General features: G+C 48.6%; 1 protein-coding gene across 15 annotated transcripts in view; it reads right to left on the bottom strand.

Moving 5' to 3' along the window:
* SEC31A (SEC31 homolog A, COPII coat complex component) overlaps positions 1–19,126 on the bottom strand; it is a 998,112-nt gene that overhangs the window by 624,299 nt on the left and 354,687 nt on the right. For all 15 annotated transcript variants that reach the window (XM_069626136.1, XM_069626132.1, XM_069626133.1 and 12 more), the window contains exons 9-10: positions 11,951–12,112; positions 11,680–11,832 (exon numbers count right to left, since the gene is read on the bottom strand). In XM_069626136.1, the coding sequence (XP_069482237.1) occupies positions 11,680–11,832; positions 11,951–12,112 (315 nt within the window). The remainder of the gene's footprint in view (positions 1–11,679; positions 11,833–11,950; positions 12,113–19,126) is intronic.

Raw genomic sequence — 19,126 nt, 5'->3', positions numbered from 1 at the left:
CAGCGTCCTTCCAGTCACGGTCGCAGAAGCTTCCTCTTGGACAGGATCCCTTGATGCTGTAACGCTGAAATTCTGAGGGAATGAGACTTGTGGCATGAGCTGGTGACTACCAAAGATACGGGTGCAACCTCGGAACAGCGGCATGGCTGGTGAGGTAACCCACAAAAGAACTGATCAGTCCCCTGGGTTGGCCAGGGAGACTTCTGAAGACTCAGGACAGCTGGCTCCTTGAGAATGCAGCAAGACTAGTTGGTCCGACTGTTAGGGAGAATGCTCATCTATGGCTAATTTCCCTCACCTAGTGAGTCCCCCAGCAGCTTTGCTGGACTTCTGGAGTTTATTTTTTTCCACTTGGTAAGAGTGAGAGCTTTTCCCCCACTCTTACCTGTGTTTTGCTGTGTGTTTCCATCTGTTTTTGTGATTGTGGACTCTAAAAGTACACCACTTCAGTAGCCCCCTTCTTTTTGTGCGTCACACAGGCACAGGGTTGTCTTTAAGACTTCCCCCGACTCCATTGCTGAGGCGACTACTGTCCCCCAGAAAAGGGTAAAGTTACCATTAACTTTACTTAGTCAATCTACCACAGATCCAGTACACCCCATCTTCCATCGAGTACTGGAAAGGGTTAATTAGTATCCCTTTTTATCTGTACCTTCTAGAGCATTGTTTCGCTCTTTTAACATTTAGACTTGGCTGGTGGCAGTGGTATCTACCCTAACTTTTCTACCACGATTATATTAGATGAACATGGTACTGTTCTTGGCTATTATATTAGCCTCGAACATAAACCCGCTTGACCAAATCGTCTTTCTTTTGGCTCCGGTTGGGTTTAAGTCCTTCTTGTGTTTTACTTTGCGTGGCAAACTAGGTTCGCCTTCTTTGTTCACCGTCTTTTGGCTGGCTTTCTGTTCAGAAGCCCTCCACCAGGCGCCTGGGTGTCTAGGTGGGCTGAATGTGAGGGAGGTGTGTAGGCAACCCCTGCACAGGGTATCCTATGAAACCCAAGTCGCACTTTGTCATGATTGGCCAGGGTAGTTGTCCGGGCTTGACAACCCCCCCCTGCTGGGTGATTGACAGCCAGACTGTGTGAATGTTTTTTTTTTTGCATAAAAGGCAGGTCTCTTGGACTATAAGTCAGACTCGTAACTGGAACTACAAAGAACCGAAGAGAAGCGAAGAGAATGACGGCTGCTGCAACTACCCCGTCCCGGTGAAGCCCTGCTGCAGTCCCGAGCCATCTTCCCTTCAACAACTTAGAGAAGATCCAGTCCAGAGTCTTCCCTTGAGTTTGGTGGGGATAACCAGCTCATCTTCTTCAGCCAGAGGATCCTCTTCCATGGTCGGAATCGCTGCACACTGCTGTAGTGGTCCGGATAGCCACCTGAAGAGCCTCTCCTGTTTTTAAGGAGCACACCTTTTATTCCTTGTCGCTGTTGCCGGCTTCATCCCTGTGTGCTGCAGACCCCCTTCAGACGTCCTCCTTCACAACGAAGCTCCAGGAATCGTGGGACTGCGGGAAACCAATAGGAACAACTGCCAGGGCACCAGCTGCACCACTGGAACAAGGTACTGTGTTCTGTTGAGGAAACTGGGTGAATCCCTCTTTCTTCATTTCCAAGGCTTGCCCTTGTCTTCCATCCTTCTTATAACTTTTGCTTCCGAACATTGATAATACCCAAGTACTGCTGGCTATGTTGAATCTTGAACTGTCCGACCATGTGATCTTCAGCAACTGGCCCCGGTGTCTTTCAACACTGGCTCCGGCCCTTTGACTTTTGAACTCCTGTCTGAGTGTTTCTCGATTCTGCCTGCCTAACCAAAATATTGCCTGTGATTTTTTTGCCTCCAACTCCCTCTGGGTATCTCAAGTGCTAAGTGTGTTTTTGCCCCGGTAGCATTTCATGTCACGGATACGTTTTGTTTAGTAGACCGACCTGTCAAAAGTGATTGCAACTGTATTCGCTGTAACGTGTTTTTGTGCCCAACACCAGTTCATTCCAACACAGAGTACTTACCTTGAGACTTACTGTACAAAGTGAATTGGTTAGTTGTAGTATATTTAACGTGTGGTTTTTATTGAAGTTTCATAGAAGTGTTGTGTTTATAACGAATGGTTTAAAAATAAATGTGCTTATATTTTTATACCTGAAACCTTGAGTCAGTGTTTGCTTGAGTCACAGTAATCGTGGTCCCTTCGTGTAATCTCTGCTACTGCTCATATACTCTTGAGATAAGCCTGGCTGCTCCGCCACTGCTATCACTCTGACATAGTAGTACAGGCTTGTACCAAAGGTAAAACTTGTATTGTCAACTGTATTCTTACTTGTGTGTAGTGGTCCCTAAGGGCACTGCACGGGATTCTGCCTAACACTGACTAGTCCAAGGGCTGAAGCACTGCTAAGGGTCTTCTGAGGGCTTAATCGGTCCAGAAGGGATTCCAGGGCTCTTCAAGAGTCTTCTTCTGATCTTCAGTCGGTTATTTCTCTACGAGGGATTCTTCGCTCCAATGCAGATCTGAAAAATTGCTACACGGGACTTCTTATCCAAAATCCAAGCTGGAAGCAAGTCCCAGCACACCAATTGTAAGGATCTGCACCATTCAAACAGCCAGTAGTTGTTCCATCAGGGATTCATGCCCCCACACCTAGACTTTCTGGCTCCAGGAATGTGGAGTGGGGTGAGACAGCCCCACTCCCTTCCTGGGAGAGACAGAGACAGAGACAGACATGCACACACAGACACGCACACACTCCTGTCTGCCAGTGAAAGCAGCAGCTTTCTCGGGCAAGTGCATGACCTATAGGATTTCCTGACCTTGCAAGGCAGGAAGAAGGACAAACAACAATATGGCCAAAGGACAAGCAAACAATCTCGTGGCACAGCCATTTTAGGGCACCAGCCACTTTTAGAAGCCATTTGCGATAAACTGGAGTGTGCAGATCAAACAATGCAAAAAATTAATAATTACTCACCGTAGTGACTAAAGTACTCTTAGTCCATAGTCCCCTTTCGTCCATACTGCATGGGCGTCCCTCTTTAGGGACGGGAGACAATGTTTTTCCACCAGAAAAAACCTTCCCATTAAATTTAGAGGCGCAGCCCTTGGAGCATGCGCTCCCCTTACTACGCCCACCGGCGCCACACCTCAGTCCCCATTGACGCATCAGCAATATTAAGATTGGCGTATGACAGCAGTCTTATTAGGGGGGCGGAGGGGGGATGGTGGGACATGAGGAAAGGGGACTATGGACTAAGAGTACGTTAGTCACTACAGTGAGTAACCATCAATTACCCTTAGGTCCCATCCCCTTTCCTCCATACTGCATGGGCGATTACAACTGAATGTAGCTCCAGGGTAGAGAGGTGACCCTCTTAAAGAAAACAAGTCCCTTAGAACCGCCTGTCCGAAAGCCGCGTCTGACTTAGAGCCAGCATCCATACAGTAGTGCTTGCAGAAAATCAAAGGGGTGGCTCAGGTAGCCGTCCTGCTGATGACCTGCCACAGAACCTGTCTCTGGAATGCGACGGCTGTGGCCTTGGCTCTGACAGCATGGGTATGCATGTTAACAGGTAGTGGTTTGTGCTGCCCCTCATAGGCCTCCTTGATGGCCGAAACCACCGACCTGGCTATAGAATGTTTGGATGCGGATACCTGGCCCTTGTTCCCCCCCCACCCTCACCCCCACCCTCCGAAGGTGACAGTGTCCGACTTGCGGAAGCTCTTGGTCCTGGCCAGATAAAATTTCAGAGCGTGTCTGACATCCAGACAGTGCAAGATCTTTTGAGCATCGTCCTTAGGATCAGCAAAAAACATAGGAAATGCTTAGATGGAAGGCAGAGACAACTTTAGGTAGGAACACGGGGTGCGTTCTCAGGACCACCTTGTCCTTGTGGAAGGTAGTATAGGGTTCTGAAGCCACCAGTAGCTGAATCTCGCTGACTATGAGCAGAGGTAAGACCCACCAACAAAGCTGTTTTAATGGTGACCAGTCTGATGTCCGTCAACGCCACTGGCTCGAAAGGATTGTGTGCCAAGGCGCCCAACACTATATTGAGATCCCCGACGGGGTGTGGTTTCTTGATGAGCGGGTAGAGCCCGGTGAGGCTCGCCAGATGTCGTTTAACCACTGGGTTGGAAGAGAAGACCTCTTCCGAATTCCTGTAAGCCCCTACGGTTGCAAAATAGATGCAGCATGTGTCCACCTGCACCCCTGAGTGAGGGAGGTGTGCAGAGAAGGAGAGGACATTGTCCTATGTGCACGTAAGGGGGTCAAGCTCCATAAAGTCTGCCCAGTGACAGAACCTGGTCCATTTAATCTTGTACTGGCTCCTAGTAGCCTTGCTCCTAACACCCTGAATGATGTCTAGGTTAACCTGCGACAGGCTCAGATGCTTCAATGTGACCTGCTCAAGAACCACTCTGCTAGGGCGAATTTCTGTGGAGTGGGGTGGAGGACCCTGCCCCCCCTGCTGAGCAAGAAGATGAGCTTGGCCCAGCGGCAGGTGAATGGGAGGCCTGTCCGAGAGGCTGAGGAGCTTCGAGAACCACGGTCTGGCCGGCCACCATGGAGCCATCAGAATGATGCAGAGAGGACATCTTGCAAATCACCCTGTGTACCAGGGGTGTGGGAGGGAAGGCATCCGCGGTCATGCCGTCCCACTGTATCTGGAATGCGTCGCCCAGGGAGCCGGGCCTCGCCCTGCCAGGACACAAACTTCTGGCACTTCTTGTTGGTCCAGGAGGCAAAATGATCCACCTGCGGGATCCCCCATTTGCTGAAGATCCTAAGCAGGATTTGATCATTCAGAATTGTCCTCTCTCAGTCTGCTGAGCCTGTTCGCTTTCAGGTTGGACTGCCCTGGGAGGTGGATGGCCGTCAGGTAGCTGTACTCCAGGGCCCATTGCAACATTCTGATCGCTAGGCTGCACAGCAGAGGGGACCTGGTACCGCCCTGCTTGTTGACATAGTACATGCTGGTGGAGTTGTCTGTCTGGATAAGGACGACCTTGCCCCCAATGAGCGGAAGGAAAGCTTTGAGAGCAAGCCAGATGGCCTTCAGCTCCAGCCAGATATTTGACTGCCGGGTCCAGACTCTATGGATGCTGTGGTTGTCCAGAGTGGCCCTCCCAGTCTTCCAGGGAGGAATCCGTGCTGATGGTGACCTGCAGGGACAGCTGCCAGAAATGCTTTCCCGTCCGCAGGTTGCAGTCCCTTGACCACCATGTGAGGTCTGGGTAGAGAGCAGGAGGAGGAATGCTGACAAGCTCCACTTGGGAGTCCCGCTCCTGAATCCATGAGGCTGCAAAATGCAGCTGTAATCTACTCATCTTGAGTCTTGCGTGGGGTACGGCCAGCAGGACTGCTGCCACGATACCTAATAAATGTTGATACCACCAGGCCGAGGTTACTTCTCGGGAGAATAGTGGCCCTCTGGATGGCCATGATCTTGTCCTCCGAGGGGAAAACTCTGAGCTAGTGTCCTATATGAGGCCCAAAAAGGTCAGACTCTATGTAGGCTGTAGCTGAGACTTCTTGTGGTTGATCGAAAAACCCAGCTTGTGGAGTGAGCATAAGGGCACAGGCAGTGTGATGAACTGCCTCCGGCGATCTCGTCGCCCTGACGAGCCAGTTGTCCAGGTACGGGTAGACGTGGTGGCCCTGAGGAGGGCTGCCACTGCAATCATCAGTCTGGTAAAAACCCTGGGGGCTGAGTTGAGACCGTAGGGTAGAACCTTGTACTGGAAATGGAAGCCCATGATCCTGAACCGCAGAAAGGAGCGATGAGGCTGCCAAATGGGACGTTTTGATAAGCGTCCTTCAGATCCAGGGAGCACATCCAATCTCCCCTGCACAATGTCTCTGCAATGAGTGCTGGCGTAACCATCTTGAATTTTTGTAGAGGAAGGGAAAGGTTGAGGGTGGAGAGGTCCAAAACAACTCTCAGGCCAGCTTGGTTGTTCTTTTGTATGGCGAAAATCCTGGAGTATAAGCCCAAGCCTCGCTGGGAGGCTGGAACTTCTTCCACTGGCTGGCTCTCGAGTTGCTGTCCCAATCTGTGGGAGAGGAGAGGGAGGAATAGGTAGGCAGCACCCCGTGGATACTACGGATAGGATTCAGGCGTCCGCTAACTTCTGATGCCAAAACTCTGCGTGAAGGGCAAGCCTGACCTCACCGGAGACATGTGGACCCGAAGGGGTGCGTCATGCCTTCTTTCCCTGTGAGGCTGTTGTGGATTAGGGGGACTGAAAAAATCCCTTGCTCCCCACTTTTGTTTTTTGCGCCAGTGTGGACTCTGAGTACGGTCAGGTTGTCTAGACCTCTGCTCTTGGAAGCCCCGGAACCAGCCAAATGCCCGCCCCTTGTCGGAGCGTTGCTGTGACTGGGTGTACGCCTTCGGCGTGGCCATCGTAAGGATAGATCAAGACTTCGCAGTTTGCAACCTGTTTTTCTTTTTATCTAGCTCCTCATCAGTAGTGGACTGAAAGAGCTCACCACCCTCGAATGGAAGGTTCAATATGTGTTCCTGGACGTCTGGGTTGAACTTAGTAGCCTGAAGCCAGGCAGTCCTCATGTCCATGGCTTTGCAAATGGCCCGGCCAGAGGTGTCGATGTGAGCCACAGTGGACTCCATGTCTTGTGCCACCAATTTAGCCTCCGGCAGCCCAGCCTTGAAACGTGCCTGGCTCTGAACCAGAAGTTCTGGAAGAAAATCGGCTATTTCCGAGCAAAGTCTCTGGTTAACTGCTGTCAGCATGGCATCCGTGTTGGATTGACGAAGATGCAGAGACGCGTTGGAATAAAGCTTCTTCCTGTAAGCCTCCAAGATCTTCTCCTTGCCTAGCAGCGCAGAGGACGAGGTGGCCGAGGACCACTGAGGCTTTGAGTAGAGTGACACTGCATCAATCACCGAAGAGTGTGCTTGAGGGTGTGCCAACAGCAAGAGAGTATGCCCCTCCATTTGCCTACACTTGGCGTTGAGGCCCTGATTAACAGGCTGGGCTGTGTGGGGCTTGAGCAACCCCTTTTTGGTCAAGGCGACAACGTCCTTCTGCATCAGGATCCCTGTTCTAGCCAAGGGGTGTAGAGTGAGGACCTTGGCAAGGACCCCCCACCTCTGGTTGATCGGCCTCAGGTTGAGGAAGGCTCAAGTACTCTGCCAGACCTGCAAGCCGTTCATGGAAGGCCTTGGCTGACTATGGCGTGTCAGGGTCTTCTTCCTCATTCGTGTCCACCAGGGCATCCGGCTGTTCCGGGGCGGGTGGAGGCGTGCTGGGCGCCCTCGGGCTGCGGTGTGGAGACCAGAGCCGGAGGCTGGTGCGGAACTGCCTGAACTGTGAGAGGCATGGGAGCTGGAATCGAAGGAATGACTATAGGCGCAGATGGAGGGGCCGGAGGGAGCTTATCCCTGATCACATCCCAGAGGATAGCCTCCATCTGAGGAGATCTCATGAGAGTGAGGAACTTTTCAAAGAACCTGTCCTCACAGGCCTGTGGGGTGGTAGGTGATGTTGATGGGATAGCGGGCAGCTGCTGGGGCCGGTGCATACTCTGTCTAGCAGGCTGCGGGGTAAACCTGCCCTGCGATGCAGATGGATAAGCCGTAGGACACGGAACTGGTTGACACCAGTCCCACCTTGTAACTTCTTCTCCCACCTGCTCTGTGTTCCAAAGGGCGTTATCGGACGAGCGGCCATTTTGTCTGGCACAGCAGCCATCTTGTCGAGCTGGGTGCCATGTACCAAAGGTGTGGTGCTTGGCTCACTGGGCCCGGCCTCCTCCAGGACTCTTGGCGGTTGAGCATGAGACTTACCCTGCACCTCAGGATGGGGCCTGGTAAGCGTGTAGCCCTCAGTAGTATTGACGGTAGTGCTGTGTGCAGGTGCCCCCTCGAACATTTGACCGGTACTAGGGGGTAGGCCCTCAGGAGTACACACGGTAAAAAAACCTTGCAGTCCCTCAGCACTGTCTCCGGAAGTATCTGATGACCCCCCTCAGCCTGGTGGCCGGTAGCTGAATTAGCCTCGGTACCGGTGCTGGTGCGAGAACCTGAAAGTTTCCTCCCACTCGGGCGTTTCCTTGGGAAGGAGTCGCCCTTGCAGGGTACAAAGGAAAAAAGCCGCCCTACCTTGGGCCTTGACTTAGGTCTGAGGAAGTCCTTCAAGTCCTCTGGAGGAGACTTCTCGAAGAGCTCCCTCCACCGAGCTAGCCTGTTCTTCAGAGCACGCAGTGTAAGTGCTGCACATACGGAACAACCAGCCCAGCGGTGGTCGGGCCAAGGCAGTGGAGGCAAAGAGCATGGGGATCGGAGGTAGGGAAGAGCCCCTCGCAGGCTGGACACCGGCTGAAGCCTGCTGAAGTCGGCATGCGCTGGAGAGGAGTGTCGTGCCAGAGGACTGAGTACCTGATTTATAAAAGCAGACAAAAAGACAGAAGAAAGTATCCGTGGAAGAGCGTGTGGTATTACATGGCTGAAGCCAAACCCAGGAGCGCTGGTGAAATCAGCCCGTTCCCATTGACGCAGAAAAGGGGACTAAGCTGTGGCGCCAGTGGGCGGGGTCAGGGGAGCTCCCAGGGCCACACCCATGCGCGCCTCTAAATTTAAAGGATAAGGTTTTTTTCTGGTGAAAAAGGTTCCATCTCCCATCCCTAGCGAGGGACGCCCATGCAGTATGGAAAAGGGGACGTGACTTAAGAGTATTATAAAAATGCATCTGCTGCCACAAACTTGTCTTCAGGCACATATAAAAGTAATCAAAAATCCCAAGTGTAAAAAGCTAAGGTGATACAAATGTATCCCCAAAGCACAGCACTGTAAGGTGCTGTGTGCAATGTTAAAAAGTTCAAATTCATAAGGGAAACAGATTCCCAGTACTGATAGGCTGAAGGACTGATCAGTTTCCCCATAATAATGTGCAAAAACGGAAGTAAAACAGAGGGCTTTACTTCCCTTCAAAAAGTTAGAACAGGTTTAAAAACAGAGCAAAAAGAATGGGGGTCCACAGGCACTATGGAGAGAAAGCAAAACGAGACATTTCCTAACAGTCCCAGAACAGGACAGCCTGTCTAGCTAACAAAGACCCCCTGATGGAGGAAGAGAAACAGCCGAGCCCCATGGCAATCCTCCAGCAATTCAGATAAATTAAAAAAGAGAAATGGGCAGGGGTTCCCATAGATAGACATTCACTTATGGGCTAGCCAACCCTTTAAACACAAAATGAACACCTGGCATACACAATCAGGCGGGTCTGTACATCGCCAAACACTCTGGCCCACCCACAAGTTTGTTTATATTGAATTTGATGTGTACTGGCCATGTCTGGTGCAGGAAACCAAGCTAAGACAGTTTAAACTACAATAGACTGTTCAGGGCAGGGTTCAGGGTGAGCCCAAGTTATCACAGGATCCTTTTTGGGCCCATGTTGTGGGTCCAACAACAAAATGACCGCGAGTAGGACATAAGATACATTAGAACCCCAATAGCTTAATAAACACTATACTGCATTACTAAGGAGGTAAAACCTGCTACACCCCTGGTGAAGCCGAAACTAAAATACATCTGCCACCTGCCTTCTCCACAGCACAATTAAATAATATCAACCTGGGGCCAAACATGGGGCTTCCATGTATTAATATCCCCGCAAAAATATTGCGATACAAAAGCAGTCATTTTTGCGGCGATATTGAGCCATGGGCCCTGCGGGGGACACCCCCGCAACCCCTGCATTATTTTTAAATGTTGGGGGAAACCCCCGCACCCACAAATTATCCCCCCCAAAAATATTGCCTATGGCGAGACAAATGACCATATGTATGGCGATATTTTTGGTGGGGATAATATGTAAGGCTACCAACATGGGGTACTTAAAAAGCACTGTCCTAGTAGCCATGTGGGCCATCATAGGACAGCAAATGAAAAGTTGCAGGGGTAATGTATTTTTGTGAAAAAAGTGACTTACTAGATCCAAGAGAACCAGCTATGAAAAAGAAAAAAGTTAAAGGGTCCCCTAAAATATAACATAGCCCCAAAATATGGAATTCGGCCATAACCACCACCTATACTATCCGGCCAGCTGGGACTCCAGACAGGAGCCCTTTCCCAAGGACCTTTTACCTAAATTAAGCATGGCTGCAGGTGGACTACACATCCAATGTATTTCAAAGAGGAACTGGTGGCATAAAGACACATACGCAATCTTGCCCCCTGAACTCTGAATAGCAAACCCAACAATCCTAGGTAACATATGATTATTGGGGACAACAGGGCTCACTTCAGATCCAGAGACGGAGGTCTCTCTAATTGCAAGTTCAAGGCTGCTTCTGGCATTTAGGTCAGACACCAGAAGGTACACCTGGATGGGGTGAAGACTGCTCGACTTGGACGACTCTGGAGGACCGCAATGGAGCAAGGGGTGGTAGCTGCACGCAGCAGCAGCAGGGTGGTGGTTGCAGGCAGGCCGCCATCTGTGGTGACAGCCACAAGTTGAAGAGAAGATGCTCAAATAGTTTCCAGGCTAGACACAGGATCCACATCACTACTGAGCTATGAGATGTGAGGCAGGCAAAGCAGGACTCAAGACTGGTTGTGACCACCAGTCTAAGGGAGGGAGATACCTCTTTCAGGTTTACCATGCTAAGTAGATGTTAAAGCTCTGATAAAGCAGTGTTTGTCAGAGCCAATGCTGGTTGCAGCATCAGAACTTGAGGATCCATGCTCGTCTTTCTGCGTTGGATTATTGGCTACAATGGTTGACATCAAGAATGGCTGCAGATCCACACCTTTTATCCTTAATTCAGGCTGGGATAGACCCCTGCTTTCCAAAGGAAGGGACATACATCATTTAGACAGCCCACTTCTGCCCATCAGTCAGGTAGAAATGAGCAGTGGGGCCAGACAGCGTCTTCTGCCCACTTCAGGCGCACAAGGAACTGACCAGGTTTCCTTTGCAGAAGCCCTCCAAAAGTGTGTAACCCTAAATTGAAATTTCCAACTGGAGACAACAGGAAGACAACCAACAAAGGATATGCAACAAAGAACAGGAATTTGGCGAGGAGGAGCAGCCATATTGTGCATATGGTCACTCTAGATATTATCTCAGTAAAAATAAAATTGCATGGTTGTATAACATTAAAAGGATATTACAAAAATTGGTTTACTGCAGCCAATCTGTTTGGGTTGCAAATTACAGTAATGTATCTTGTGACTTGTCCTTGCAGCGCTTAGTGTGGCTTGTGCTGCCATCATAAAAAGGAAGGAGAGCAAAACTGGAGCTCTCTTACAGAGATACCGATCAGTGCACCCCAAACTAAATTAGTGGACCGGGTGAGTGAGGCAAGAAAAACAAAAACGACTTCACTCACCCAAAAACGTCAGCCAGGATCCTAAATCAGTAGCAGATGTGCCGAGGACACAAATGAGCTCAATTGAGATTAGTTGCAAATAGAAAAATACATTCTTAATAATTATGCATACTGCAATATTTCTGGAAACACGCTTTTCACCGATGTCAGTTACATGGTACCGAGAATACACTCAGCTTTTAGCACTTTGCAACCCTTTGCCACTCAAAACTTGAATACAAGACATTGAAAAGGAAAACATTAACGTGCTTAAGAGTTTGGAATCACAATAGTCGTTCTTTAAGAATGTTGGCCGTTATCATCACAGTCTAAAACTTACCGAAAAGGAGGCACCAACTGGTCGCCTGAGCCATTTTGGAGGTTTCTTTAAGGGAGGAACAGTCATTTGCTGGGTGACTTTTTGGGGAAGCTGCAAAGGAGGAAGTGTTTGACCTGTACCAAATGGATCCATGTTACCAAATGATGAAGACAACTGAAACAAAAGTCGATAAAGATTTACAAATCAAGTAAAAAAAACAAAATCGGGCAACTCGTTCTTTCTAAAATAATTTTTTTTAAAACATTGCCCAAGCCGAAACAATTTGTTTTACCTTGTCAGCCTGGTTCTGACTCAGACAGTCTGTACTTCCTCCCATGATAGAGTAAATACTGATGCGCCCATCAAAGGAAGCAGCAGACAGCACTGCAGGGTTTCTGGGGCACCACTGGATGTCAAAGCACCACTGCGTGTTTGTTGGAAGCTCATACAAAACCTGCAATGAGGGAACCTACGTTAAGACATCTCTCTTTTGGGCCTTTCTAGCGTCCATTTTTGAAAATACCACGCAGCATTTTAGTTTGGAATCTGTGCTCTAGTTACATTAATCACAGTTATATAGAAGTGACTATGTTCTTACAAGACCAAGTAATTTAATATGGATTATTTTATATTACATTATTATACATTTATTCTTAGTTCTGTTTTTGTTTTCTATTCGTTGCTTAGTTTAATAAGATGCATGTACAGAAAGGGAGTTACATTAAAGTTTGGAACAATTACATTAAAACAAAAACAGCTGTAGACTTGTGATACATTTTGCTGTTGATTTTATGGTTATCAATGTACATTTCTAAGTCTAAGAATAGTAACCTTGTTTTGCTATAATGGAGTGTGTGTGACAGTTCAAAGTCATTTGCATTAATGGGACATTCAGTTACATCTATGCCTCTGTTCCAGTTAATCGATATGGCGAGCATTACTTGACAAAAATAGTCATTCTGTAGCTGGCATCTGCTTATAGTCACATGCTTTGCCATTTCCACTATCCAGTGGTAGGTGCAGATTTTTACAAGTTATTTTCTTACGAAAATAGCGTTGACCGGGACATTCCTACAAACTATTCCTACCTTACATGTCCCCATAATCCCTCACGTATCAATGAACTCAGATTGTTTTTTGGCATGATGGTCAGGTTGCTGTAAGCATGCAATGGAGTCTGTGGTGCAACGTCAACAAGGGTAGGCTGTGTGGGAGCATGCGACTAAGCAGATACAAGCCAAAGGAGGACTATTATTGGTAAGTGTGTTAGGTATAATTTGCATCTTGTGATATTCTCACCTGGTGAGTCCTGCAGCTCTTTTTGCTGGACTCATGGATGTTGTCCGACTGAGTGGGAACCTTTTCCTCCTCCTCACTTATTCTTGTTTCTAACTCTGGGCACCCATTTTTGCGTTTATTTTGATGGAGTCTACTTGCCTCAATCTTTTTCTATGGCATCTGTAATTTCCCAGTGCAGCACAGAACCGTATGTGTAGTGCTGCTGGAAGCTCTTTGAGTCCCTCTTTTCTTTTATTGTAATTCCTTTCGAGAACTATTGTTCCCAAGGATAGGGTGATACTTGTTATCCTACCTACACTTTTTGTGTGAGATCAGCACACCCCATTTTATGGGGAGTGCTGGGGGGATACTGTATATCCCTTTCTCACTTTTCCTTTAACTTTCTAGTTACAGTAACAAATCTGAGTGGCTGGTGGGCGTTGATACTTTTTCTACCAATTCTGTGAAACTTACAACGCAGGCTGCATTCACAGGTGCGGTAAGGGACACATGCGACACCATTTATCCTAAATGATACCTGTCATTTTTTGCCAATTTAAGATGGTTTGTTCTTTCTTGATCCTTCTTCTGTGAAGGGGGGGGGGGGAATTCTAGGTCCTAGTTTGTCTTTTGTATACACCAGGATCCTTTTGTGAAGCCCACCCGAAGGCATCTGTGTGTCTGAGAGGACAGGAAACTGGGAGGACTCTGAAACTCCTCAGGTCTTTGTCCTCCAGTTAGTCTGCTTTAATCCATTTCAAACTGGGTGCCTGGCGGTCCCATGGGGACAGCCCCCACCTCAAGTTTGAATGGAAGCATGCATATTGAATGGCTCGGTTCTTGCATAAACGGCGAGGGTCTTGATGCTGAAGCCAGAGTCGACCACTGGAAGATCCATTCCGAAGAGAAGGACATCTGCAGCAACCTCCAGGTACCACCAGAGCCATCCAAGTGACCGCTGCTGCACCAGCCCTCTTTTCCAAGCAACAGGGCAGGTCCAGTCCGGACTACTTCCTCCCTAAGACTGGTGGGACCAACCAGTCTCAAGACGACCTGCATTTTGAGAAATTCAACGACGAACTGTGACCTTCACCGGCTGCAAACCGCCAATAACCTGGGACCTGTGGCCAGTGTGCATTGCATTGCATTACAAAAATGGAATCCTCCCTAAACCTTGATGGAGCCCTTCCAGACCTCCAGAGGCTCCTTGAACTCCCCTCACCAGAAGGCTGGGCTGAGAAAGCAAGCTGAACTGACTGGGCTGTAACCGTTATTTGATGGTGCTTTGAAAAGTGTGCCAGAACCACAGAACAACGAATAATCCTTTGCTGAGAGCCTCTCCCCTCGACTGCTGCTGCAAGATCCATCCAGTTTCCCTTCTTCAGTCTGCCAGACCAAGAATTCAGTGACCAGATCAGCATCGCAGTGGCATCGTGCTGGATCCTCTTCTCCATGATTAAGGCACTGTGAGAGACTCTTGGTAGAACTTATTTTGAGTGGCTTTACTGCTCCTGTGTTGCCAAAGTGCTAATTCGTTTCTTTGGGAGCTTGTCCATACACGTTTGCCCAGGCCTAAAGCCTGTGTGCCTACAGGGAGGCTTCTCCGAAGTCCCTGAAGCTTTTCCACCAACAACGAAAGAACAAGTTACTTACCAACTGGTACGTTCTTTCAATTGGATGTTCCTTCAATGTATTCCTTATCTTAGATTTATTCCATCCAGCTTTAGCTGCTTCGGAAAAATTTTCGGCATAGGGCGCCGTATGTCGATGTCGTCGAGTCGATGGTCCCTTGAAGGCCTCCATCGAGGGTGATGTCATCGGGTGTATAACTAGCACGCGCAGCGCCCGTTGGCTTCAGTTCTGTTTTTCCCCCTTCATTATTGATTTTTCACTTTGTAGACTGTGCCGGCAGACAGGTATTTGCCTTGCGAGAGTTGGAGTGGCAATAGCCAGGAAAAATCTACAGAGGGGCAGGATGGGAAGGCGATGAGGAATACATTGGAGGAACATCCAATCGAAATAACGTTACCAGTTGGTTAGTAACTTGTTCTTCGAGTGGATTGTGTCCTCCAACGTATTCCTCATCTTAGATAGATGCCCAAAGCAGTATGGACAATTCCTCTAGAGGAGGGGTTAGATTTTTCGATACTCTTAGATGGCGGAGTATAGTATTGCTTTTCTAAAATTTAGCTCCTTAGACTGGAAAGCATCCAGGCTATAGAATTTTTGAGAAAGTGTGCAGGGAGGAACAAGTTGCTGCTTCACAAATGGACCTTATAGGAACACCTCTTTATAGGGCAGTTGAAGAGGCGATGCCTCTGGTGGAATGAGCCCTTAGACCTTCTGGTGGGTCTTTTTGTGCTAATCTGTGGCATTCTGAAATACAAAGCACAATCCAGCGTGATATTGTTTGCTTTGTCACTGACTGACCCACTTTCTTTCCTGTGTAGCCAATAAACAATTGATTGTCCACTCTAAGCTTAGAAAGCGTAGAGATGTGAAAGTTTAAAGCTCTTTTCGGTTCCAACCTGTGTAATCTTTCCTCCTCCTTAGTAGGATGAGGTGGAGGATAGAACGCAGGTAAGACAAGTTTCTCACTTAAATGAAAATCAGATACCACTTTTGGTAAAAATGAGGGTTTAATCCTCAACACAACTCTGTCCTTATGGAACACAGTGCCTGAAATTCGCTCACTCTTCTTGTAGATGTTAAAGCAACTAGGAAGGCAGTTTTCCATCTTAATGGACAAGTGTGCAAAGGAGCACACATTAAGAATGTTAGGACCAAATTGAGATCCCAAATTGGCACTTGAAAAGGGTAAGGAGGAAACACATTAGTGAGTCCTTTTAAGAATTGTACTACCAAAGGAATTTTGAAGTAGGAGCATTTTTCCGACGAGTGCTTGAAGATGGAAAGCACCGCAAGATCACCTTTAATGGTTCCAACATTTAAACCTATGTGCTAGGGACAGGAGGAAGGACAGTACTTCCTTTTCTATGTTCTATGTTCTATTCTGGATCGACATTCTTTTCTCTGCACCAGTTGCAAAACTTTTTCCAACGGCAACAGTATAGAGATTTTGTTGCTGGCCTTCTTGCCGAAAGCAACACCTCCATGACGTCATCTGGAAGGTTCCAATCCTTATATCTCAGCCTTTCAGATACCAAGCGTGAAGGTTGAGCGTTTTGACCTCTGGATAGAGAACCTGACCCTCCATTTGAGAGAGAAGGTTCTCTCTCCGAGGAAGACGTACTGGGGGACAGATGGACATGTCTAGAAGGTCCGGGTACCACGTTCTCCTGGCCCAATCCGGGGCAATTAGGATCATGCGGCTCCCAAAGCATCTCAGTCTCCTGATGACCTGAGGAATGACGGGAATCGTGGGGAATGCATATAAAAGTGGGAAATTCCACTACCACGAACGCGTCCCGCAGCGCTCCTCTCGGGGGAAATTCCCTTAAGCAATACCTTTCGCACTTCCGGTTGATCCCGGTCGCAAATAGGTCCACTTGAGGGGTTCCCCAAAGGGCGAAGATCTCGAATGACTTCCTGAGCCAGTTCCCATTTGTGGGACACTGTGCTCTGCCTGCTCAAAGCATCTGCTGTCATTCTCTTCCCTGGCTAGGTGAACTGCCGTTAGAGATTGCTTCTTGAATTGCCCAATACCAGAGTTGCATTACCTCTCTGCACAGAAGTAGTGACCCTACACCTCCTCTTGTTTAGATAATGCATGGCCACTGTGTTGTCCGTCATTATCAGGACATGCTTTCCTCTGACTGATGGCAGGAAAGCTTTCAGCGCTAGTCTGATTGCTCCCAGCTCCAGAAGGTTGTTGTGTAGTTTGGACTCCGATGGAGACCAACGACCGCTGATTGTCAGATTGTTGACATGAGCTCCCCACCCCTTGAGTGAGGCGTCCGTCACTACTGTGATCTCGGGCCACGGTTGCCAAAACGGTTCTCATTTCAGTATATTCTCTGAACAAGTCCACCATAGAAGATCATGACGAACCTTGTTCGGAATCTGGAGAAGATCCGTCATTCGACCTGAGAATTGGGACCATTGAGTCTTTGGAGCCCATTAAAGGGATCTCATTCTCAGACGTGCCTTTGGCACTAGAAGGATGCAGGATGCCATGAGGCCGAGTAACCTCAAGAAGTCGTAGGCCTGGAGATTTTGGGCATTTTGGAATTTGGAAGCCATCTGAAGAACGTCTTGAGCCCTCAACCTGGGAGGCGAGCTCTTTCCCAGGGATGCGTCTAGTACAGCTCCTATATATTGGAGCCGTTGAGAAGGTGTCATTTGTGACTTCTTGAAATTGAGGGAGAAGCCCAGTCTGTGGAGGAAGTGGAAGGTGACTTTCAGGTGATCTAGCGCCTGCTCGGCAGAGCGTGCTCTGATCAGCCAATCGTCCAGGTAGGGGTAGATGTGAATCCCCCCTCTCCTGAGGTGCGCTGCCACCACTACCATCAATTTGGTGAAGACCCTCGCGGCGGAGGTCAATCCGAATGGTAGGACTCGAAACTGATATTTTGAGTCGCCAACCACGAACCTCAGGTATTTTCTGTGCTTGAGATGAATCGGCACATGAAAATAAGCATCCTGGAGGTCTAATGACACCAACCAATCCTGAAGATGAAGGGCCTGAAGGATCTGAGAAAGGGTAACCATCTTGAACGTGTCCTTCCTGAGGAACTTGTTGAAGTTTCTTAAGTCCAGGATGGGTCTCAGTCCTCTATCCTTTTTGGGGATCAAAAAATACAGGGAGTACCATCCCTTGTTCCGCTCCGCTGCAGGTACCGTTTCTATAGCACCTTTCTCCAGCAGGGTTAAAACTTCCTGCTGTAGGAGCGGGTCTGAAAACTTCCAAGGGTGTCTCCTTGGTGGATTGCTTTGAGGTTGCGTTAGAAAAGGAAGGCAATAACCTTGGGCTATTATTTCTAGAGCCCAAACATCTGAAGTAATGGCTCGCCATTCTTGCAGATGCTGCGACAGCCTGCCTCCCACAGGTGTCTTGTGATGTAAGTCCTCAAAGTGGTTTTGAGGCGGTTGCTGCAGCCGCCAATGGCAGAGTGGCTGTAGCTGGAGCTGGCTTTGCACGTTTTCCTCATCCACCGCAAGTGGCCTTTCTCTGGCCCCTTTGACTGGCCATTCCTCTCGTCTTTCCATATGAGGAGTAGTAACGATAGGATCGTCCCCTCCAAGATTGACCTGGTGCACGAAAAGGCTGAGGCTGCCTGATGGCAGCTCCCAAAGAGGTCTGCAACCTCTCAAGGCTCTCGTCAGCCTTGCTGCCAAAAAGGTGAGACCCGTCAAAGGACATGTTCAGAAGACGGTTCTGCACATCTGGTGCAAAATCAGACTTCCGTAACCACGCCAATGTGAGCATTACCATGCCAGTGTACATGGACCTGCTCATACAATCTACAGTGTCCAATTCAGATTCAAGGGATTCCTCCATGGCCTCCTTTCCACCGTAACGATGGCTAGGAATCCTTCCCTTTCGTTCACTTCTGGTATGTGCTCCGCCGCCATTGCAATGCACTCCCACAGAGTGTACGAAATTGCCAAGGCACATGTGGAGTTGGCTGATTTTAATGCCATACTCCCAGCTGAAAATACCTTCTTTGCCCAGCCATCCACACGCTTATCGTCCCTGTCCGGAGGGATAGAAGGGTACGCCAGTTTGTTAGAAGCTGCGGCTGCCTGTATGACCAAACTCTCTGGAGTGGGATGTTTAGACAGATAGCTGGGGTCGCTACTGGCAGGGCGGTATTTTGAAGTAAGGGATTTATTCACTAGCGGAACAGAATCCGGAGTCTCCCAATTTTTGGCCACCCTATTTTGCAAGGCTACGTGAAAAGGTTGTATTGGGTCTTCAGTAGGATCATGATCCAATATGTCTGTTAGATCATCTTGGATGCATTGGGCTGGAGGTCTGGCCCATCCTAAATAATCCATAACCTTTGTCATTAGCTGACGGTATGATGGACTGGCATGTTCTCCTGGTTCTGGTCTACCAAAGTCATTTTTAGGAGATGTATCAATACCACTTGCATTGTGCAGTGATTCAACCAAATCCCTCATCCTGCTTTCTTCTGAAATCAGGCATTCCAGGACATTTGGGGTGCCATATTCTAGCACAAAAGGTACATTCTCCTTATCAGATTTCTCCTGTTCCTCAAAAATT

Source organism: Ambystoma mexicanum, chromosome 6p (genome assembly GCF_040938575.1).
Source record: "Ambystoma mexicanum isolate Mex_15411 chromosome 6p, UKY_AmexF1_1, whole genome shotgun sequence".
In the NCBI taxonomy this organism is placed as follows: Eukaryota; Metazoa; Chordata; class Amphibia; order Caudata; family Ambystomatidae; genus Ambystoma; species Ambystoma mexicanum.
Note: the sequence above shows the minus strand (reverse complement) of the source record. Positions and strands in the feature narration are given on the sequence as shown.